Genomic DNA, 23566 nt, shown 5'->3' with positions numbered 1-23566 from the left:
AAATGCTCAGATTTGTCATCAGTTTCTCTTTAATTTTTTTGGAAAAAAAAAAAAAACAAAAAAAATGTGTGAATGTTAGAAAATGAAGCTGAAATTTTGTGTGACCCCTCCCCACCCTACTAACATACACTCCCATCCCAGGAGGGAGCTGCTGAAGTGAGTTGGGATATGCTGGTCCCAAGTGATTTTCTATGCTGTTACGTATGTCTATACACATACGTTGTTTGGTGTCTTTTTGCTTTATATAACACATGCAGAGCTTTTTAATTTAGTTATACGTGTGTTATTGCACAACCTTTTTTATTGACTATTGAAGACCTGAACGAATACATCTATCTGTATTTCCTACAGCTGCTGTAACAAAGTGCCATAAACTGGCAGGATTAAAAACCACAGAAATATATTCTCTCGCAGTTCTGGAGGCACAAAGTCCAAAATCGAGGTGTCGGCAGGACCACACTTCCTCTGAAGGCCTTGGGGCAGAAAGCTTCCTTACCCAGCCCTGCTTGTGGTGGCTTGTAGCTGTGAGACTCCAGTCTCTTCCTCTGCCTCAACAGGGCTTTCTCCTTTGTGGGGTGTCAACTTCCCTTCTGTCTCTTACAAGGATACTTTTTGTTGGATTTAGAACCCACCTGGATAATCCTGAATGATCTCATCTCAAGATCCTTAATTTAATAACAGCTGCAAAGACCGTTTTTCCAGTTAAGGTCACATTTATGGTTTCTGGGGATTAGGATTCTGCTATATATTTTGGGGGCCACCATGCAACCAACTACATCATCTGTATATCCTCATCTTTATATCTCTCCTTCAGATGTAAACTTGTGTTTCGTGGAGCTGGCATCCCAGTGGTGTGGCTTCGGCCATGGCTGGTGATGCCATTTCCTTACTGCCAGATAATGTCATTTGTTTTCGTGTTGAATAATTACAAATAGGGCTTCAGTGAACAGTCTGTCCATATCCCTTGTGCATGAGTTCAATGGAACTACCAGGCCGAAGGGTATACATACTTTATATTTTAATAGATTCTGCCAGATTATTTCCAAAATGAGTGGTCCATTATATATTCACTGAACACTGTTGAGTTCCTTTTCTCCCAGATCCACACATTACCAGATTTTACCTATCCAAGACATTTTACCAATATGATGGACCAAACATCTTCTTGCTTAATATGCATTTCTCTAATTATAGTAAGATGGAACATCATTTCATATATTTACTGGCCATTTTTGTATTTTCCTCTTTGGCGAATTGTCTGTTCATATCTTTCCCCCATGTTCCTGTTGGTTTGCTTGTCTTTTTCATGGGTTTGTGGTCTCTCTGTATATTCTGGATTGCAAAAGGCAGGGGCTCTCGAGTCAGACTTCCTGCGTCTGAGCCCTGCCTCTTCCACTTACAGTCATTGTGGGTGAGTCACCTGGCTTCTCTGTGCCTCCATTTCCTCATCTGTTACATGAGGTTAATAAGGAGCCCTATCTACTAGGATTATTGTAAGGATTAGAAGAGATGGCCCATGTGAAGCCCTCAGCACAGTACTGGTATGAGGCGAGTGCTCAGTAAATGTCAGCTGATGGGCAGGACTGACCATAGCCGCTTGTCTGGTGTAAGTCAGGCATACATGAGGAATGCGTGCCTACTGAAGTTGATCAACACACTGAAAGCAATTCCTCCCTCTCAAAATCCCAGCTAGATATTTTGCAGAAATGGACAAACTGATCCTAAAATTCAGATGGAATTCAAGGGACCCCAAATTGCCAAAACAATCTGGAAGAAAGAAAAAGTTGGAAGACTCCTACTTCCTAATTTCAGAACGTACTACAAATCTGCAGTAATGAAGATAGTGTGGCACTAGTGTAAAGGCAGACATAGAGTTCACTGGAATAGAATTGAGAGTCTAGAAATAAACCATCATATCTATGGCCAGTTGACTTTTTAAAAAAAAATTTTTTTTAGTGTTTTATTTATTTCTGAGAGAGAGAGAGACAGTGTGAGCAGGGGAGGGTCAGAGAGAGAGGGAGACACAGAATCTGAAGCAGGCTCCAGGCTCTGAGCTGGCTGTCAGCACAGAGCCCGACGTGGGGCTCAAACCCACAAACCGTGAGATCATGACCTGAGCCGAAGTCGGACGCTTAACCGACTGAGACCCCCAGGTGCCCCTATGGCCAGTTGACTTTTGACAAAGATGCCAAGATTGTTCAGTGGGAGAAGAAAAGCTCTTTAATAAATGGTGCTGGGACAACTGGATTTCCACATGCAAAAGAATGAAGTTGGACACCTGCCTCATGCCTTATACAAAAACTAACTCAAACTAGATCATAAATCTGAAACTACAAATCTCTTAGAAGTTCATTTTCATGTATGGTGTGAGGCAAGAGCTTAGGGCAACCTCAGGTCTTTCCGGAGATTGCACACCGCCCTGTGCATGCAGGCGGCCTTTTGGATTCCCAGGAAAATAAGTACACTTGGTTTATTAGCAGTGATGGCTTTCATGAATCATTTAACATCTCTCAAAATAAATGAAAATTAACAAAACAAACCCCAAATAAACATAAGTATAAAGACCCCCAATTAGGAAATTTGTTCTTTTTCTGATGGGGGACATTTTGCTATTTACATCCCTTTCTCAGTTGTATACCTGCTCCTCCGATCTCCATCAGCACCTATCAGCCATATGTCCAGGACCCATAGGGCCACCAGCATGTGATGTCTTTGGTCAGATGACGTCCTTAAAGGCCTCATCACTCTGCCATCTTTTTTCCCCCCCTTTTATTCTGTCTTAGCTTACGTTTCATGCTACTGAGGGTCAAAGAGATAGACCTGTCCACCTCTCCTAAGCTCAATTATGTTTTCTGGCGGAGAGTGTTCTCCTTTGTATATTGTACTTCTTACTTCATGGACCTCCTAGGTCCAGGTATGGTGAAGCACCTTCATTCATCAGTTCAACAGTGATTATTGAGTGCGTGCCTGCTGCGAGGCACTACTCCAGTGCTGGGCATACCGTGTACGCTAGATTTGCCCTCACAGTGTTATTTTCTCTGAACAGACACAGCACACGAAATGATATCAGGTATCGCTGAGCACTCTGGAACAAATATAACAGAGTGATGGTCCTGGGAGGGCCCAAGGAGGTGGTAAGGGGTGGCTACTTTAGATGAAGTGGTAAAAGTCCCCCTGACAAGAAGTGACCTGTGAGGAGTGGGGAAAGAGCTGTCAAGGCCAAGGAAGCAGGTGTAAGAGCCCTAAGGCAGAAGAGAACTGTACTGGCTCTGGAGCTTGGAAGGGGGCCTATGTGACTAACGTGTGGTGGATGTTGGAGGACAGACAGAGAAGTTGGAAGGGGCTGGATCATGGGGTCTTCTAGGGCATGGTGACCCCTTTTTCTAAGTCAAGGGGAAGCTCCTAAAATTGTAAAAACTGCTTTATTGAAATATAATTCACATATGATACAATTCATCCATTTAATTCTTCTTTAATGTTTGTTTATTTTTTTATTTTTTAAACTTTTTAAAAATGTTTTTTATTTATTTCTGAGAGAGAGAGACAGCGTGAACAGGGGAGGGTCAGAGAGAGAGGGAGATACAGAATCCAAAACAGGCTCCAGGCTCTGAGCTGTCAGCACAGAGCCCGACGTGGGGCTTGAACTCATGAACCATGAGATCATGACCTGAGCCAAAGTACAGTGTTTAATCAACCACCCAGGCACCCTATAATTCATCCATTTAAAGTGTGCAATTGAGTGGCTCTTTAGTATATTCACAGGGTTGTGCAACCATCACTATAGTCCCATTTTAGAACCTTTTCATCACCTCAAAAAGAAGCTCTGTACCGCTTAGCTGTCACTCCCCAGTCCCTGATTATTTCTCTCCTCCAGCCCCTGACAACCACTGATCTCCTTCCGGTCTCTCTGGATTTACCTATTCTGGATATTTCCTGTAAATGGAGTCCAATAATATGTGGACTTCATATTTGGCTTCTTATACTCAGCATAATATTTTCCTTTTTTCTTAACATTTTTTTGGGGGGTTGTTGGATTNTTGATGGACATTTGGGCTCTTTCCATACTTTGGCTCTTGTTGATAGTGCTGCTGTAAACATTGGGGTGCATGTGTCCCTTCAAAACAGCACACCTGTATCCCTTGGATAAATACCTAGTAGTGCAATTGCTGGGTTGTAAGGTGGTTCTATTTCTGATTTTTTGAGGAACCTCCATACTGTTTTCCAGACCAGCTGCACCAGTTTGCATTCCCAGCAGCAGCGCCAAAGAGATCCTCTTTCTCTGCCTCCTCGCCAACATCTGTTGTTGCCTGAGTTGTTCATGTTAGCCATTCTGATGGGTGTAAAGTGGTATCTCACTGTGATTTTGATTTTTATTTCCCTGATGAGTGATGTTGAGCATTGTTTCATGTGTCGGTTGGCCATCTGGATGTCTTTGGAGAAGTGTCTGTTCATGACTTTAGCCCATTTCTTTGCTGGATTATTTGTTTTTTGGGTGTTGAGTTTGAGAAGTTCTTTATAGATTTTGGATACAAACCCTTTATCTGATATGTGGTTTGCAAATATCTTCTCCCATTCTGTCAGTTGTCTTTTAGCTTTGCTGATTGTTTCATTTGCTGGGCAGAAGCTTTTTGTTTTGATGAGGTCCCAAGAGTTCATTTTTGCTTTTGTTTCCCTTGCCTCCGGAGACGTGTTGAGTAAGAAGATGCTACGGCCAAGGTCAAAGAGGTTCTTGCCTGCTTTCTCCTTCAGGATTTTGATGGCTTCCTGTCTTACATTTACGTGTTTCATCCATTTTGAGTTAATTTTTGTGTATGGTGTAAGAAAGTGGTCCAGTTTCATTTTTCTGCATGTCACTGTCCAGTTTTCCCAGCACCACTTGAAGAGACTGTCTTTGTTCCATTGAACATTCTTTCCTGTTTTATCAAAGATTAGTTGGCCATACGTTTATGGTTCCATTTCTGGGTTCTCTATTCTGTTCCATTGACCTGAGTGTCTGTTCTTGTGACAGTACCATACTATCTTGATGATTACAGCTTTGTGCTGCAGCTTGAAGTCTGGGATTGTGATGCTTCCTGCTTTGGTTTTCTGTTTCAAGATTGCTTTGGCTGTTCAGGGTCTTTTCTGGTTCCGTACACGTTTTAGGATTGTTTGTTCTAGTTCTATGAAGAATGCTGGTGTTATTTTGATAGGGATTACATTGAATATGTCAATTGCTTTGGGTAGTATTGACATTTTAAGGATATTTCTTCCTATCCAGGATCATGGAATATTTTTCCATTTTTTTGGTGTCTTCTTCAATTTCTTTCATAAGCCTTCTATAGTTTTCAGTGTGTAGATTTTTCACCTAGCATAATATTTTCAAGGTTCATCCATGTTGCTTTCATAATTTTGCTCCTCCCTTCCTCCCTCCTCCCTTTCCTTCCCTCTCCACCCCTCTTCCCTCTGTGTCTACCTTTTGCTGTGTGTGTAATCATCTCAGTGGGGAAGCACGCTTCTGTTTTTGCCCTCTAAAGCTGCTTATGATTGTCCCTATTTCCTCGGAAGGCCACAGACTTCATCATTAAGCCACAGTTGGGCTAACCTGGCCGGTTTTGTTTACTATGATGTTGTAGCATATATGAAAAAAGACTCCCTTCTGGTAGGAGCGCCATATTGTTGGCAGCATTTGCTGAGCCACAGAGAATCTTTTCTAAGTTTGTCATTTTGAGAAAAGCTTCACAGAAATAGGTGTCTTTATTTTAGGAGCTCACCGCTTTGATGAAGTTGACCTACTATTCTAATTCCTTGGTAAGCAGCTAGACTTTCCTCATCTCAATTGTGGATGATAAATCCCATTTAAAGGTTCATGACAAGAAAATCTGTAGTTAATAGTATCTTAATCACACAAATCCAAGCCACTGCTTCCACATGCATGTGAAGGAATGGTCTCTTGAAATGGCACCTACAGACCTTCAGAGAAACGGGACTTCTCTAGAAACCATCTGTAGTGGGACAGAACTCCACAAAGCTATATTGATCAGGACCGTGTGATACTGGCATAGGATCAACATGATTAGATCAAACAGTCTGAAAATAAACCGTTACATGTGTGGTCAGTTGATTTTTTTTAATCTGGAAAAAAATAATTTTATATAAGCTATTGGAGTCCTACAGATTTTAAACTAATACGACATAAGGGGCCATTGCTTTCCTGAGAATTGCTCAGATAATGGTTTCAGCATTGTAATTTTTGTTTCCTCCCCACACCTATCACCATAACATAGGTATACGTCCAGAACGTTCTTCACACATGTGTGCTGTACTTTTTCTTCTTACAGCTTAAAGTCAAGCGGAAATTCTGCACCTAAAATCATCTCTAAACTGATGATGAGCTAGATTCAAAAGTACACTAGGTTATCACGTGTGGTCTCCTTACCATAAAAACCTATCCACTGGTGTGGTTTTCACATTGAGGTGCACCTTGGTGTACCAGATGCTTGCCCGAGGAGTAAGCAAGCATGGTCATATCAAGGGAAGGACTTGCCATATTCTCACCTTCCATGTGTACTTTTACTAAAACTGAGTTGTGGTAGAGCACAATGCAGTTGTGGTCATGATCTCCCCACCCTCCACCCCATCCCTCTTTGTTAAAAACAATTATTGAAGTAAAATTCACATAACATAAATTAGCCGTTTTAAAACATTCAGAGTGTTGTGCAACCACCGTGTCTGTCCAGTCCCAAAACATTTCCATCCCTTGAAAGTTAAGTTGCTTACCCATTAAGCAATTTTTCCTCCTTTCCCCCTCCCTTTCCCCAGACCATCACCAATCTGCTTTCTATACCCGTTGATTTATCTATTCTGAGTATTTAATATAAACAGTATCATATAATATGTGACCATTTGTCTTTCACTCGGCTCCCTTCTATTAATTTTGTATCACCTCATAATCAGTTGCCATAGATTACTGAGTTAGAACCATACCAATGCATTCTTTTGGTCCCCTGGGTCAGGAGTTTGAGTTCTGTGTCGCAGGGTCCTCCATTCAGTGTTTTCTATGGAGCTGCAGTTGACATATCAGCTGGGTCTGGGCTCTGAGGTTTGAAGTTGTGTTAGTTTTCTGTCACTGCTGTAATGAATCACTGCAAAGTAGGTTGCTTAAACAGTATACCTTTATTATCTTCTAATCATTGAGATCAGAGATCTGATCTGGCTGTCACTGAGCTAAAACCAGTGTGTCAGCGTAGCTGTGTTCTTCTGGGGGATATAGACAGCATCGATTTCCTTGCTTTTCCAGCTTCTTCAAGAGGCCTACATTCTTTACCTCATGGTCCTTTCCCTCCATCTTCAGAGCCAACAGTGTCATGTAGCATCTTCAGATCTTTCTCTCTGGTTCTCTTTCTTTTAAGGACCCTTGTGATTGCATCGAACCCACACAGATAATCCAGGATAGTCTTCCCATCTCTGTGTTCTTAACTTAAAAACACATGTAGAACCTTTTGCCACGGAAGGAAATGTATTCACAGGTTCTGGGAATTAGGACATTGCCATCTTTGTTGGGGGGTAGCATTGTCTTTCTACCATATATATCTGCTCTCTGGCTCACAAATATTCATATTCCTCTCACATGCAGGCGGCGTTCACTCTGTCCCACCTTCTTCACAAGTTTCAACCTATTACATCATTGACCCAGATTCCAAAATATTAATTTAATAAGCACAGATGACCCAAATCTCATCACCTATATTCTCTAAGTCAGGTGTAGGTAAGGCTCTGAATTTAATCTGTTCTAAGATACAGTCCTTCTCCATCTATATACCTGTGAAACTCAAGAAACCAGTTATTTGCGCCCAAAAATATGATAACAGAGATATCCCATTTCTAGGAGTGAGAAAATATAAGGCAAGAGGATTTTACTAATCTCTAGCAATTTCTGAGTCCAACTGGGCAGACTCCATTAGGCTCTGTCCTCAGAGCCATCCTTCCATTTCCATGAAAAATAGCACATGGTTGCAGCTGAGTTGTTCTATCCGCCTATACAATTGTGGGAGGCTAAACAGCCTTCTTCCTTTTTGTTCTTTTTCTGTCCCCTTTACCTCCAAGCTGGTGTTCCTGCTACTATAAAATTCTCAGGACCATATGGATCTCCCCTGTGTGTCATGGAGATCACTCCACTGGACAAGAAGCTCCTCCACACATCTTTTGTGGATGATCCCATCTCTATTCCTGGCTTCTGCTGAGGTGGCTGAGGGAAACCATGAGTCACATGTATAATTTCTTCAAAGAGCCTTTGTGTGACTGAATACGCTGACCTTTTGACCCTTCCAATGCACTAATAATAAGGTGTTCCAGGCACACCATTGGCTCTCTCTTCAGAGCATGCTCTCTTGGCAGTGCATTTTAGCACTTTTTGCAGTTGGGTTAGGATGGAAGTTTCCCAAATCATCAAGTGCTGGGTCCTGTTTGCTTATGAGTTCTGCCTTCAGTCTTTGTTTCCTCTCGCATTTTACTATGGGCAGCAGGAAGAAACGAGGTCAGATCCTTAACATTTTTGTGGTGTGGGGGGGATCCTCCTCAGCTAGCCTATCCAAGTTCATTTTTTACGAGTTCTGCTTTCTGCGTAACTACAGGACGCACAGTTCGGCCATTGTCCAATAGCGTGTTCCTCAGTTCCATCTGAGACCTCACTGGCAAAGCCTTTAACAGCCATGTTTCTATCTGACACAAACAGCAGTCAGTTTGTGATGATTTAAGGACTCTCGAGTATGATAGGAGTATTCTCGACCATGTTCTTTCTGAACCCTCATTAGCTATCGCTAGTTAACATCCACATTTCTACTGACAGTCTGTTCAAGGAAACTAGGCTTTATCTACAATGCCCCGCAGAATCCTCCAGCCTTTGTCTATTACTTGATTCCGTAGCCACTTCCACGTGTTTAGGTATTTATTACAGCAGTACCTTAATCCTAGTCCCCAAATTTATAGTTTCTTATTGCTACTGTAATGAATTACAGCAGTGTGCTGGCTTAAAACAGCACAGATTTATTCTCTTACAGTTCTGGAGAAATATATGATGTGGGTTTCACTGGACGAAAACGAAAGCACTGGCACGGCTGGGTTCCTTTGGGAGGCTCTAGGGGGAAATCGGTTTCCTTGCCTTTTCCTGCTTCTGGAGGCCGGCCACCTGCATTCTGTTGCTAGCGGCCCCTCCTCCATCCTCACAGCCCGCAAAGTGGCGTCTTCATATTTCTCCCTCACTCTCAGCCCTGCTTCCCCCATCACGGTCTCCTCCCCATGGCTCTCCTGCCTATATCTTCCCCTTATAATTACCTGGGGCTTCCTATGCAGTGCAGGATAATGTTTTCATCTCAGAGTCCTTAGCTTGATCACATCCACACAGTCCCTTTTCCCATTAAAGGTAACATACTCTCACTGTCAGTTTTGTTGGCAAAATTCATTTCTGTGCAGCTACAGATCTAGTGGCTACTTCTTCAAGGTCAGCAAGAGAGTGAGTGTCAGCTACCTTTAACATCAGCTCAGGGAAGGCTGAAAGCCCTCTTTTCAAGGGCTTTGCACCTGATTACGTCTGAATCACTCAGAATATTCTCCCTTTTGAGTAATTCATTCATATTGATTGGCATCCTACTTATATCTGCAAAATCCCTTCTCCTCTGTCATATGTCATAACCTGATCTTGAGAGTGACCTGGTTTCTGCCCCTCACCCCTACTCAAGGGGCTGGCATTCTACAGGCTGTGTACATCTAGGACATTAAGTAAAACCGTCATTCTCTTTCTTTAAGTTTATTTATTTATTTTGAGAGAAAGAGTGCACGCACACGAATAGGGGAGGGGCAGACAGAGAGGTGGGGGGAGAGAGAATCCCAAACAGGCTCCCTGCTATTAGCACAGAGCCCAGTGCAGGCCTCGGACTGGACTCACAAACTGCAAGGTCGTGACCTGAGCCGAGATCAACAGTCAGCTGCCTAACTGACTGAGCCCCGCAGGTGCCCCAGAACTGTCCTTCCCTTTCACCTGCGATTGTGTAGTGAAGAATCTAATGCATTCTCATACCGTTTGGTGCTACTGCCATGGTTCATGCTAAGAGCCAGTTGGTTTACACGCTATTGCTTTTGCACCCTGTAGAAAGGGCAAAGCACATCTGAAAAGGATTATGAAAATAGTTATGACCCCACAGACCCCGAGGGATTCATGGAACACTCTTTGAGAGATTACTGTCTGAGAGCGATTTCTGTGGCATCTGTCTGTTTTCCCTTAAATCAAAGATTTCTTCACTGTGAATGCACAGAATTTTTTTTTCACTCAGCAGAATTCCCTTGAGATCTATCCAAGTTATTGCAAGTATCAATAGTTTGTTCCATTTTCCTTGCTGAATAACAAGGGTCCCATGATGTAGATGTACCACAGCTTGTTTATGAAGGTCATCTGGGTTGTTTCTAGTTTTTGGCAGTAAACATTTCTATATAGGTTTTTGCGTGAATGTAAGTTTTCCTTTCTCTGGGGTAAATGCCCAGGAGTATAATTGCTGGGTCTATATGATAGTTGTAGGGTTAGTTTTTAAAGAATGTTGCCAACGTGGTGTCCAGAGTGGTTGTACCATGTGATGTTCCCACCGGCAGTGTGTGAGTGGTCCAGCTTCTCTGCCCTTGTCAGTTCGTACTTGGTGTTACCACTATATCCGAGTCATTCTGGTAGGTATGTGATGGTATCTCCTTGTGATTTTAATTTGCATTTCCTTAATCATATGTGCTTATTGGACATCTGTATAAACTTTTTGGTGAAATTTTTTTGCATGTCTTTTGCTCATTTTCTAATTGGATTGTTTGTATTTTTCTTTTGAATTTTAGGAGCTCTTCATATATTCTAGACACAGTCATTAGTCATATATGTGTTTTGCTAGTATTTTCTCCTAACCTGTAGCTTGTCTTTTCATCTTATTAACAGGGTCCTTCACAAAAGGAAATGTTTTAATTTTGATGTAGTCTGGCTTATCATTTGTGTGTGTGTGTGTGTGTGTGTGCACGCGTGCGCGCAGCATGGTCTTGTTAGCAAGTCTGTGCACTCTTCACCAAGCCCTCAGTCCCAGAGATTTTCTTCTATTTTTTTTAAACATTTTTTAATGTTTATTTTTGAGACAGAGACAGAGTGTGAGCAGGGGAAGGGCAGAGAGAGAGGGAGACACAGAATCCGAAGCAGGCTCCAGGCTCTGAGCTGTCAGCACAGAGCCCCATGCAGGGCTTGAACCCATGAACTATGAGATCATGACCTGAGCCAAAGTCGAACACTTAACCCACTGAGCCACCCAGGAGCTCTTTCTGTTTTCTTAAAGTTGTGTAGATTTACACTTTACATTTGAGACAAAAAATTTCATCCATTTGGAGTTTAATTTTTGTATAAAGNAGTCACAGACTGAAACAGGCTCCAGGCTCTGAGCTGGCAGTCAGCACAGAGCCCGACGCGGGGCTCGAACCCACGAACCGCGAGATCATGACCTAAGCGAAAGTCGGACGCTTAACCGACTAAGCCACCCAGGCACCCCGGATTTTTTATTCTGTTCCGTTGATCTGTGTGTCTGCCCTCTGCTGATGTCTTGATGACCATAACTATAAAGTAAGCCTTACTAGTGGGTAGACTGATTCCTTCCACTTTATTCTTTGTCCAGATCGTTTTAGCTATGCTGGGGCTTTTGCCTTTCCATACAAATTTTAGAGTAAGTTTATCAAGAAACTGGCTGGGATTTTGGTAGGACTGGTGTTAAACATATAGAACAATTTAGAGAGAATTAATGTCTTTGAGTCTTCCAATCCATGAACGTAGTATGTCTCTCCATTTATTTAGGTCTTTTTCAGTCTTTCTCATTAGCTTCTTATAACATTCACCGTGCAGGTCGTACACATAGTTATTAAGTGTACACCTAAATATATAATTTTGTTTGGCATAATTGTAAATGAAATGTGTTTTTTCAGATTCCATATGTTTATTGCTGGTATATATGATTGGTTTTGATATTGTTGATCCTGTATCCTGAGACCTTACTGAACTCAGTGGTTCTAAGAATTTTTTTTGTAGATTTCTTAGAATTTTCTATGTAGAAGATCATGCCATCTGCAATTTAGGAATAGGTTTACTTCTGTCTTTCCAATCTGTATGTGTTTTATTTCCTGTCACAATGTTGGGACTTCTAGTACTATATTAAATCAGACTGGAGAGAGCAGTATCTGTGCCCTGTTCCTGATCTTAGGAAGAGAGCATTCAGTCTTTCACCAGTAAGTCTGATGATAGCGATGGGTGTTTTCTAGGTGCTGTTACTTCCTTCTGTCTTATTTGCTTTGGGTTTGTTTCCCTGCTGTTTAGCACTTCATTTTCTAGCATCTGGAGTTAAAAACTTAGATTATTGATCTGAGACCTTTCTTCATCTCTAATTTAAGCATTTAATGCTAGAAACTTCCCTTAGCACTACTTTAGCTGCATCCTGTGTGTTTTAGTGGTGGTGGTGGTTTTCATATAGTTATGTCTAAAATTTTTTCTGTGATACTTTCTCTCTGACCCTGGTTTTATTTGGAAATGTATTGTTTATTTCTAAGTACCTAGAGATTTTCTTGTTTTCTTATGGCATTTTTGTTTCTAGTTTGATTCCGTTACCATCAGAGACCCCACTCTATATAATTTCAGTGCTTTTAAGTTTATTGAACTTGGTTTTCTGGTGAATGTTTCACGTGTGCTTAAAAAATTCCTTATCCTGATGCAACTGAGTGGAGTGGATGTTTAATTGATTGTGTGGTTCAGTTCTCTGTCGTTGCTGATATTCATTCTAGTAGTTCTGTCAGTTGCTGATGGTGGAGCATTGAAGTCCCAATTATAATTGTGTGGTTTTTTTTTTTTTCTTTTAGCTCTCAGTTTTATTTCCGTATGTTTTCACCCTGTTGTTTGGTGCATACAGGTTTAGGATTGTTCGGTGTTCTTGGTGGATTGACCCTCATCATGATGGGATGTCTCCCTTTCTACCTAGTAAGAAATATCAGGTCTTGTCCTACTGTTTTTATACTCTTTCCAGAAGATTCAGACTTACATTTCTTTGATCCACAGACAATCCTTAGGCCCTATCTAGAAAAGACAAGTAATGCATTGTAAATTACCTAGGCAGTTTGAGGATTACTACACCACCACCACCACCATCACCACCACCACCACGACCATCATCATCATCGAGAGAGAGAGAGAGAGAGAGAGCATGCTTGCATGCACACCTGAGTGGGGGTGGGGGAGGGAGACAGTGAGAGAGAGAGAGAGGGAGAGAGAGAGAGAATATTTTAAGCAGGCTGCACACCCAGAGCAGAGCCCTATGCTGGGCTCCATCCCACATCCCATGAGATCATGACCTGAGCAGAAATCAAGAGTCAAACGCTTAACCAGCTGAGCCACCCAGGCACCTGAGGATTACATTATTGANTGCTTGCTGTATACAGAAATGTCTGCCTTTCTTCTCCCTTAAATTTCCTTTCCCTCTGCTGCCTCGAGTTATAGAACAGTTTGTGGAACATTCTTTAAGCTCAAGAAAAGAGACTATTGGAATGGAGGAATTCAGTTGAGCTGAAAAACCTAATAGTTACAGTAGTAACAACCCTGCTTCCATAAAATATTCTGTTGGTGTTCTACTTTCAATTGATAAGACACTCCAATACCTGCCTGGGAACATAACCTTAGTCCCTCCCTGGGCAGTATTATTTATGGTTCTGGTGCCAGGTTGATAGTGGTGAAACCAAAGCCCGAAGCCCCCACGGGTCGTGCTCAAGCTCTTGAACTCCCTGGACCGTGGGGTCCGATCCAGCACATCTAGGCTGAATATGTAGCTCCACGAATCCGCAGGTCCTATGTGGTGGGAGCATGTCCACCTTACCACCGGTCCTCCGGAGAAAAGTGAACAGAACTCCTCTCATTTAACCCTCCTGCATTTCTTTGTCCTCCTCCAAGGGATTGTCAGAAGCCTTAGAGGGGCCTCAAGGACTGAGACAGTGGCACCATACTCATGATGTGACATACCTGAGCCCTGAAGGGGCTGCTGTATTTTGTTACTAAGCGTGCTTTCCTTGCTGCCCTCCCTCCCCTTTTAGAGAGATGGGACCATGGCACCACCACAACCAAGAGGCCAGTAGCGACCAGAGCTCCAGCCAAGCCTGCAGGTAACATGGCTGCTCTGAGGAGGGCAGGAAAGGGTTACAACACGGAACTCTCTTTGGTCCAATGTCCAAAGAGCTTTCTGTAGCTTAACCTGTTGACTTTCCCTTTTATCTCTTGGGGCCCACCACAGATAATGATTTTAACTTGGCTGATGCCTTGGATGATCGAAATGATCGAGACGATGGCCGCAAGAAACCGAGTGCAGGAGGAGGAGGTAAGTCAGAGCAGGTTGAAAGCGCCAGCCAGCACTCAGGCTCCCTGGCCGGGTCAGTGCTCATGAACTACAACCACCCACAGAGCCACGCGGGCATGGCAGGGCTGCGGGCACTTCAAGGTCCAAGAGAACCCTAAACAGTAGTTTCTGAACTTTTTGGTCTCAGGAATCCCCAAATCACTGAGGATTTCAAAGGCTTTTGTTTACGTGGGTCACACCTAACAATATTGTCTTTGAACTGAAATTGAAAAGAAATATATAAGTATGTATTCATTAAAAATGATCAACAAACCCATACATGTTAACAAAAATAGCATGGCTTTGTGAGAAATAACTGTTTGGCAATACAAAACCAAAATTTAGTGGGAGAAGTGGCATCATTGTAGCCAATTTCTATAATGTCTAGGCAGAAAAGCTAGACCCTCTCTGTTTCTGGATTCAGTTGTAATGTGTTGTGACGGCTGAAGTGTATGAAGGAAATCTGGCCTTGTATGAATAAATATTCAGTTGAGAAGGGAGAAATATTTTCATAGACTTTTCAGATCACTGTAGATATTTTTATTTAGTAAGACATCTAAACTCGACCAGTGGCCATTTCTTACTATTTAACTGCAGTGTGTGATGTGACCATACCGATGAACTTTTCATACGTGATTCTGTCCAACGCCATAGGACTCTCTTGCACTTTTAATGGTACCTGTACTCATTTGTGGTTTTGCATATTATGCGTTGGTCATTCGGAAATATTGGTGTCCTGAGGGCTTTTGAACTTCCAGATAATGCCCCTGTTTCAATACGCAGTATCCCAAGTTCACATTTGCTAATATCACCTCATCTCCTTAGATAAAGTCTTTAAGTACTGGGAAGCTGCTGAGATCAGAGTGGTGGATATAGATTTTTCAAAACTCCACATTTTGTTTGAAATCTTCCCACTGGCAGTAGATACTGCCAGTGGTGTTCTTCGTAGTAACCACCCATTTTATTCATTTTGAAGGAAACATCTGTCAACTAGTCAAGACACCATAACCATAGTTTGGCCATCATTCATTCTTTCTAGGCAAAGCATTCATTCCATAGCACAAAGCAGGTAGTGCAGTTCAGAACTGAAACACTCAAGTGCCCTCCCCAGAGTAAGTAAACTTGAATAATAAAAAAAAAAAAATGGCAGAAATGCTTTAATCATACTTCCCATTTCATCTCACAGAACATTTAAAATTGTGTCCTAAATGGTTAATACAGAATAAAATTTTTGTTTCTTCATATTAGTTTTCTGTTGCTGCCAACAAATTACCACGAGTTTAGTGAGTTAACACAGCACCCGTTTATTCAGTCACAGTTTCCTTTGGTGAGTGAGGAGTTGAGGAACTGCTAAGCTGGGTTTTCTGTTCAGGGCATCATATAGCTGTAATCATGGTGTCTGCCAGGTCCGGTCTCCTCTGCAGTTGGGTTCTCTTCCAAGTTCATGGCTCCTTGCTTTTTTAAGACCAGCAGGAGAAAGAGACCAGGGAAAGCGCAGAGAGGAAGACTAGCTCTGTTGCTTCTAGTGGCGGAGCTCAGGAAGGCTTCACCCTGGTTTAAAGGGCTTTATCTGATTGGGTCAGGCCCACCAAACGTAATCTCCATTTTGATTCACACAAAGCCAAACTGATTTGGGATCTTATTTCCATCTGCAGAATCTTTTCACCCTTGGCACCTAATCTAACCTAGTCACAGGGTAGTGATGGCAGCCTCATTCGTGGTCCCACTCATGCTCAAAGTGATGGGATATTAAACAAGGTGTGTACTCTAGCTGGAGGGAATCAGGGGCCCATGTGAGAGTTTTGCCTACCATATTCATCGAGGGTATTCTTAACTGGAAGTCCTCTTCTGGGGATGTTGGACAACATTAATATAAGATTTTTGTCCCTGTAAATGGTGTTTTGGAATTAAAATGTGTATTTTGTTTTCTCTAGGTTTTTCAGACAAGGATCTTGAAGACATATTAGGTGGCGGGGAATACAAACCTGACAAAGGTAAAGTTAGGAGCACTGGCTCGTCTAAATACCTTATTCTCATTATAAACGTGGTTACATGGCGACCAGGTTGAGTGAGCCATCCTTACTCAGCCTCTGCGATGGGAGAGATAGTTGCCAGACATTCTGCTGACAACTTGGAAGAATGTGGGCTGTGCAACTCCAGGCGGGAATGTATAAGCCAATTTGGAAAAGCCAGATGTTCCCCTTGATGTCCCTAAGCCAAGGTGCCTCTTGCCCAGGCAGCACCAGGTACGGTGACCACGGGTCAGGGGACTCACTGGGAACAATTCCCACCTCCAGCCTGGGGATCTTGGGATGGGAAGAGCAAAGTTCATCATGACAAGCATTTTTTAGGAGACCCATAGCAAGTCTAGTGTCTTCTAAAATACCTTTTTAGTTTAAAATACTTTAAGACTCACGGGAAGTTATAAAAATTGTTCAGGAGAATTTCTGTGTGCTCTTGACCCAGCTTCCCCTGATGATGATGGCTCACATAACTGTTGTACGTTGTCAAAGCCAGGAAGCTGACCTTGGTACAGACTGTTACTAAGTCACATACAGACCTGATTCGGACTGCATCAGTGTGTTCCTGTACTCAGTGTGCATCAGTGTGTGCGTGTGTGTGTGTGTGTGTACACGCATGCGTACACGTGTGGGTCTATGAAATTATATCACGTGTGTATTTCAGTAACCATGACCAATCAGGATGCAGAAAACAAAACTGTTCCATCACCACAAGGAAACTCCGTCATGCCAACCCTTCCTAGTCATGCCCTCCCCGCAAACCACCAAAGATGTGAACCTTTTATCTTAAATACACATCAAGAACTGATCCTACCATGAAGACCATCAGCCAGATTTAATGTGACAAAATAAGTTATGGTTGGAATTTGTGATTGTTACTTGTGGCTGTAGCCTGTTGTGATGGTGAGCTGTGGTTGTGACTTACTGTGGTTAGGCGTGCATGAGTTAGGCGTGCATCTGCTGGTAACCCTGCTACGCTCCCCGCAGTCCTGGCTGTGGCATCAGCCCGTGCTCCCTTCTTGTGGGGGACTGTGTGCCTTTCATATGGAACCATGTTCTCTTCTGATTAAAGGATAGTGTAGTCACATCTGTCCTTCAAATCCCCTTTCCAGACAATGTCATCTTGAGTAAAAATTTCTAAAAGCCTTTAAATGAAACTCACAGGTGTCAGAAGAACATGGAATGTTTAAAGGGCAAACCTAGCAAATTGGCCAATTACTCCTGGGTGACAAATGGTATTTCCAGATGGTGAGATGCAAGCAGCGATAGCATGTGGAAGTGTGCACACGGATGAAAGTCTGAATGGCACGTCGGGGGCTTCCTTATTAACAGTACATGTTTTAGCAAGGAAGAAGTGTTGGGAGATTCTTTAATTAGGCTCATATTTGAATTTCTCTTCTAAAGAATAATCAATTGTTAGCTTAAGTTATACTGTCTGTCATTATAAGCATCATTAAAATAAAGGGGGTCCCAGCAAAAAATACAAGCGTGAGCCTGAAACCTGCTTATGATGAGCACACGATGAAATTCGCAGACACCCGCCTCTATGCAGACATGCTGATGCCACAAGGGAAGAGAAAACACATTTCAATACATGATGATCTTCAGCATAAAAACAAGCCTAATTAATGTATTTTTCCAACTTTGGGTCTTAGGCACATTGACTCAACTGTAGTTTTGGAGTTTGTTTGTGAAATAATAGGTTATCTGTTACATTTTTTTTTCTCATGAAAATATGTGTTGGCCTTTCAGGAGTCCCATGTTTTGTTCCTGGGGGACGCTGGCCGCCTCTTGTCAGCCGGTCCCGGTCAACCACCTCCACTCCCTAGCATTTTCACTGAGCAACTTGAGGCCAGTAAGTTTCAGCTCTTCATTGGTCCTCTGGGTCTACACCCTCGTGTGTGCTCCCAGTCCTGAGTTGCTCTTTGGTCCCCAGTGACCATCTGCTGCTTCACACTCTTTTCTCCCGGCTTCTTCTGGTGCTCTCCCACTTCCTTGGTCTTGTTCACTTCCGAAACACCGTTGCCTGCTGGGAATGTTTCCTTGGGTACCCTATTCAGTACCTTGTTCTCTTCCTCACCGGAAGTGATTGATGTTAGAAACGAAGATCTGAGTGTTGAGTGTGTTCATCACTTTGTGGGGTGTCGCTACTTCTATGCCCTTTCAGTGGGCAGAAGTAGGCGATAAATAGATGGATGTATACCAAACCATGTATACACATGTATCTGTAATTATTTCTCTATTCATCAGCGTGTACATTCACCTCAGCATGAATTCTTAGTTAACTCCAACTATAATCCAGTGCCGAAAGCTTTATTTTGGCCTTCCTTTTTTGCTTCTCTGTAACTCCCCCCTCTGACAGGGAGAAACCTGCCATTCATCAACCATTTGCTTACTTGCTCAATTCCGGTATCATGGGTAGCACAGTCAGATTTGTCAGCTCATGCTCCCATGAGAAACAGCTTTACTGTTGAGAGTACAGGGTTTGTGTGTAGGTTCTTGTGTCTTTACCTTATAGTTTCTAGTCAAAATAGCACTTTTCTGGGTGACTTGGGTCAGCCCCCTTATCTGTCCTCCGCCTCCGTCCGGCAGCCGTGTCCTACCTTTCTCATGCAGTTAGATCCACTTGTCACAGTCTACGTTCCGTCCTGGCATCTCCCACCCACCTAGTTGATGCTTTGTTTCATTCTTTTGCTCGTATAGATTAAAGGTCACTCTTAGTAATATACAGGCATGGGTTCTTACAAATGCACATAGTCATGTGTCCACCACCAAGGTACCATACAGAGCAGTTGTATCACCAGAAATGTTTTTCTGTGTGTCCCTTTTGCACCCAGCTACCCTCCCATTCCTGAACCCCGATCTGGTTTCCATTAGTGCAACCACTAGTGTGTTTACTTCTTTATAGTTTTGTCTTTTCCAGAATGTCCTATAATTGGAACCATACAGCATGTAGGCCTTGCAGAATGACTTCTTTCACTTAGCAATATGCTTTGGAGGTTCTTCTGTGTCTTTTCACGGCTCACTGGTGTATTTCTTTTTAGCATTGAATAATATTCCCTTGTCCAGATGTACTACTTTTGCGTATCTGTTGACATATTGAAGGACATCTTGCTTGCATCCAGCTTTTGATGATTATGAATAAAGCTGCTGTAAACATTTCTAAATGTTTACATACAGGTTTTCTTGTAGACGTTAAGTTTTCAGTTCACTTGGGTGAGTACCCGGGTGTACGATTGCTGGGTCATATGGTGAGTCCACTTTTGACTTTATGATCAACGACTGAGCTGTCTTTCTTCTAAAGTGGTTGCACCATCTTGCTTTCCTTGGAACAACAGATGAGAATTTCCGTTGCTCCACATCCACGTCAGCAACTGGAATTGTCAGCTCTTTTGGACTTGGGACATGTTAATAGCTAGGAGGTGTATCTCCTCATTTTTTAAATTTGCATTTCCCTCATGACACGTGATGTTGAACATATTTTTACATTCTTATCTTCTTTGGTGAAGTCTGTTCAGATTTTTTGCCCCTTTAAAAAATCCAAGTGTTTTTGCTTTTATGAGTTCTTTATATAATTTGGATACAAATCCTTTATCAGGTATGTGATCTTGAAAATATTTTTCCCAATCTGTGGCTGTCTTTTCCTTTTCTTCTTCTTGTTGTTTGTTGAGTATTTATTTCTTTATAAACGTCAATTTATTGATTTCTTTCTTTTATGAATTATGTTGTACTATTTAAGAATAATCAAGGGCATAGAGATTTTTTTCTTACATCTTCTAAAACTTTTATAGTTTTAGCTTCTAGTTTTAGGTCTTTGCCATTCCATTTTGAGTTAATCTGTGTATGGCTATTCCTTTCCATGTGGCTGTCCAATTATCTTGGCACAATTTGCTGATGAGATTATCCTTTCCCCACTGAATTGTCTTGGCTCCCCTGGTGAAAATCGGTTGACCGTAAGTGTAAGGTTTTGTTACTGGATTCGGTCTGCTCCATTGATCTCCACAACTGGCCTTCAGCCAGTGCCAGACTGCCTCTGCTGGGCATGTGCTCAGCTTCAGGCAAAGAAGGCTGTGTGGAGAGTGTATCAAGCCCCCTATGGCTGTCTTAGCTCCTCACCTCTGTACTGAATCCCTAGCCAGTTGACTGCTTGGTGGTTTGCTGAGGCTAGAGGACCTACCGGCTCTTCCTGCCCACATGCCACTGAGCTTGCCACATGTAGCTCTGAGTCACATGAGGCCCTTTGGCAGTGGCAGGGTTTTGTGGCCTTTCCACACCTCTCTGGTCGAACTAGCTGCTGACAGACCTGGGGCGGGGGGGTAATGAGAGCAACCTGGGGCATAGAGGCCACAGCCTCCAGTTCTTCTCACTGGACCTAAATCTGTCTCCGGACATGGCTGTCTTGGATTGGCCAGAGTTATAGTTGGCCTTCTGAGGAGAGGCTTTGTTGAGCCCCTCACTCCAGTCCAGTCTCTTAGTGTTGTTTGACTTTGGAATATTCTCTTTGCTTCCCCTCAAGCCCGGGCCCACACCTCCTCCCCTTCAGTCGTTTACCTCATAACTGACCTTCAAGTCCCAGTGTGTCTTTCAGACAGCTGCCCGAGAGAACCATCAGGAACATGAAACTGATTTGGCCAGTCCTCTGTTTCAAACTATTGTGTAACAATGAAAAGACAAATAGCTCAATTTAAAAAACAAGCATAAGATTCAAACAGACACTTTATATAGAAGTTCTGTGAAGCCACTCAAAGTCATTATTCATTGGGGAAATGCAAATTAAACTCAAAATGAGCTGCCGTAACACACCCACCAGAATGGCTGAAATTAGAAAGACTGACAATACCAAATGTTGGTGCGGATGTGGGTTAACTTAAAGTGTCCTGTATTGGCGGTGGGAATGTAAAGTTTCCTATCAAAGTGAATGAACATAGACCGAGCCAGTGACTCAGCAGTTTCACTCCTATTCACGAGAAATGAGAGCTTCTGTCCAAAAAAGTCTTCTAAAGAATATTCATAGAAGCATTTATAATAGGAAAACAAAAACAAAAAATTGGGAACAGCCCCAGTACCCACAGAAGAATGGATAGACAAATTTGTGATATGTTTATATATTCATATAACAGATTGAATTACTGCTATGAAAATGTGCATGAGTGTCAAAAACATTATGCTGAGTGAAAGAAGTCCATGAAAAGAGTATACCTAACTATATGAGCCCCATCTTATGAAATTCAAATACTTGCAGAACTGATCTATGATGTCAGAAATGAGATCCATGGCTACCCAGGTTGGGATATGGACAGGGATTCATTAGGCAGGGACATTAGAGGACTTTCTGGGGTGACGGTGCTGTTGTATATTTTGGTGGGGGGTTGAGTTTCGCAGGTGTATGCATGTGCCAGAATTTATCAAGTGGCATACAGAAGATTTGTGTATCTTGCCACATGTAAATTTTACCGTAGAAAAGGCATCATAAGCAAATGTGTAACCCTGGGTAATAAATAATAGGTTCAAGGTGGAGTGTACTGATGTCTGCGACTTCGAAATGCAGCATAAACATAAAAGACACTGATAGATGGGCAGACGGATGGGTGGATGGACATACGATAAAGCCGATAATGCAAAACGTTAGTGATGGAATTCAGAGAGTGGATAGGAGTGTTCACGGTATGATGTTTTCAACTTTTCAGTATGTGTGGATTTTTTCTTAATTAAATATAGGGAAAAATTTTTAAGGAAGCAAAACAGCAGGCCCCCCGCTGCCTCGAGGATAGTTTCATGCTCTTAGCTCGCTGACTGGTCTCTCTGCCACAGAGCACTAGGGCCCTTTCGGCTCCGAATATGCAGATGGACTGGTAGTTGCACCTCTCGGCGCCTTTGCGTGCTGTTTCTCTGCCTAAAATGCTTTTCTTCCACCAAGTGAATTCCTGCTCATTTTCCATCAAGTGCTAAGCTACCCATCCCTTAACCGCGGCCTCAGAGGTTTCTTCCACTCTCAGAGCGGCCCCGGGGCGCACGTCTTGCCTTTGTTCCCCTCCTGGAGCGCCTGTTGCCCCCTGCGGGGCTTGGCCTCCCAAAGTAGGTGCCGGTTTTTCTCATGTTTCCCCAGCACCCCAATAAATGTTTGCTGCAATGAGGGGGACTCAGGTGGCACACACCCTCTCGTGCATGCCTCCCCACGGAGGGGAGAGGGACGCGTTTGACTGGTTCAGCTGATGACCCTCTGGGCCACGTTTGCGTGGGGCTCATGGCATGAAGTGCTTTCTCCTGGACCCTGCAGGGCCCTTTCTGCCGCTGGCTGGGGAAGTGCGCTCTCAGAGGCTGTGAACTCTCTGATCTGGTCTGGGAACCCAGCTTTCCCCAAGTGAGCTCCAAGGGGATTTCGTGAGACAGGAGATGATGAATGGGAAGCTTCCATTTGGCTACAGGCTGTGTCTTCTCACATCGTACGCTTTTGTGGAAGCCGGTAACCTTGGCATTGATGGCGTACTTGTCTGGCCCCTTTGGGAAGCCAACCCTTTGCCTCATCTTCCTCTGGCTCTTTGCGTCTGTTCTCAGCTGGTAAAGGATCCAGAGTGGAGGGGGGGGAGTCGTTAGCACCCCCAGATCACCTGCACCGGTGTGTTGTCCAAAACCCCTTGATAAGTTGACCCAAGGAACTCAGTGGGGATGGGAGGGGAGAGCAGACCAGGAGGGTGCCCAAAGAGACAGGCCCTCTGCTGGTGCTGGCCCTCATCCAGGACCACAGCCTTCCTGTGCTTGGGAGGGTTCTCCTCAAAGATTGTTCCGGGACAGTAGCTGTTTGGTGCTCTGGCTGGAGGGTGACCTTTCTCATCTCTGAGGTGGGGGGTGCAAGACATCCAGGCCTTAGAGACTTGCCACAACACTGAGGAATGGTATCCCCAGTGGTTAGCTTAGGCAGCCATGCTCTGCCAGTTTTTTCCTGTTTGATTTGACTTTGTATCCATGGGTCAGTTTGAAACAAACCTTTTTCCTTATTTATTTTTAACTTTTTTTATTTTTTATGTTCCGTTTCTGCTACCAGTTTTTCTATAATGAACATTTTTAAAAAATCTGAAAGTCCTGGTTATGTGTGTTAGAAGTCTAGAATATTCACAAAAGTTCTTAAATACTCAAACA

The 23566-nt window shown here is 43.0% G+C and overlaps 1 protein-coding gene across 1 annotated transcript in view; it reads left to right on the top strand.

The window, feature by feature from the left end:
• CD99L2 (CD99 molecule like 2) overlaps window positions 1–23566 on the top strand; it is a 92217-nt gene that overhangs the window by 59200 nt on the left and 9451 nt on the right. The window contains exons 4-6 of the mRNA XM_077771208.1: window positions 14110–14178; window positions 14307–14390; window positions 16343–16402. Of these exons, the coding sequence (XP_077627334.1) occupies window positions 14110–14178; window positions 14307–14390; window positions 16343–16402 (213 nt within the window). The remainder of the gene's footprint in view (window positions 1–14109; window positions 14179–14306; window positions 14391–16342; window positions 16403–23566) is intronic.

Source organism: Crocuta crocuta, unplaced genomic scaffold (genome assembly GCF_008692635.1).
Source record: "Crocuta crocuta isolate KB4526 unplaced genomic scaffold, BGI_CrCroc_1.0 scaffold1304, whole genome shotgun sequence".
Taxonomy (NCBI): domain Eukaryota; kingdom Metazoa; phylum Chordata; class Mammalia; order Carnivora; family Hyaenidae; genus Crocuta; species Crocuta crocuta.
This window is presented reverse-complemented; position numbering and strand designations above follow the sequence as displayed.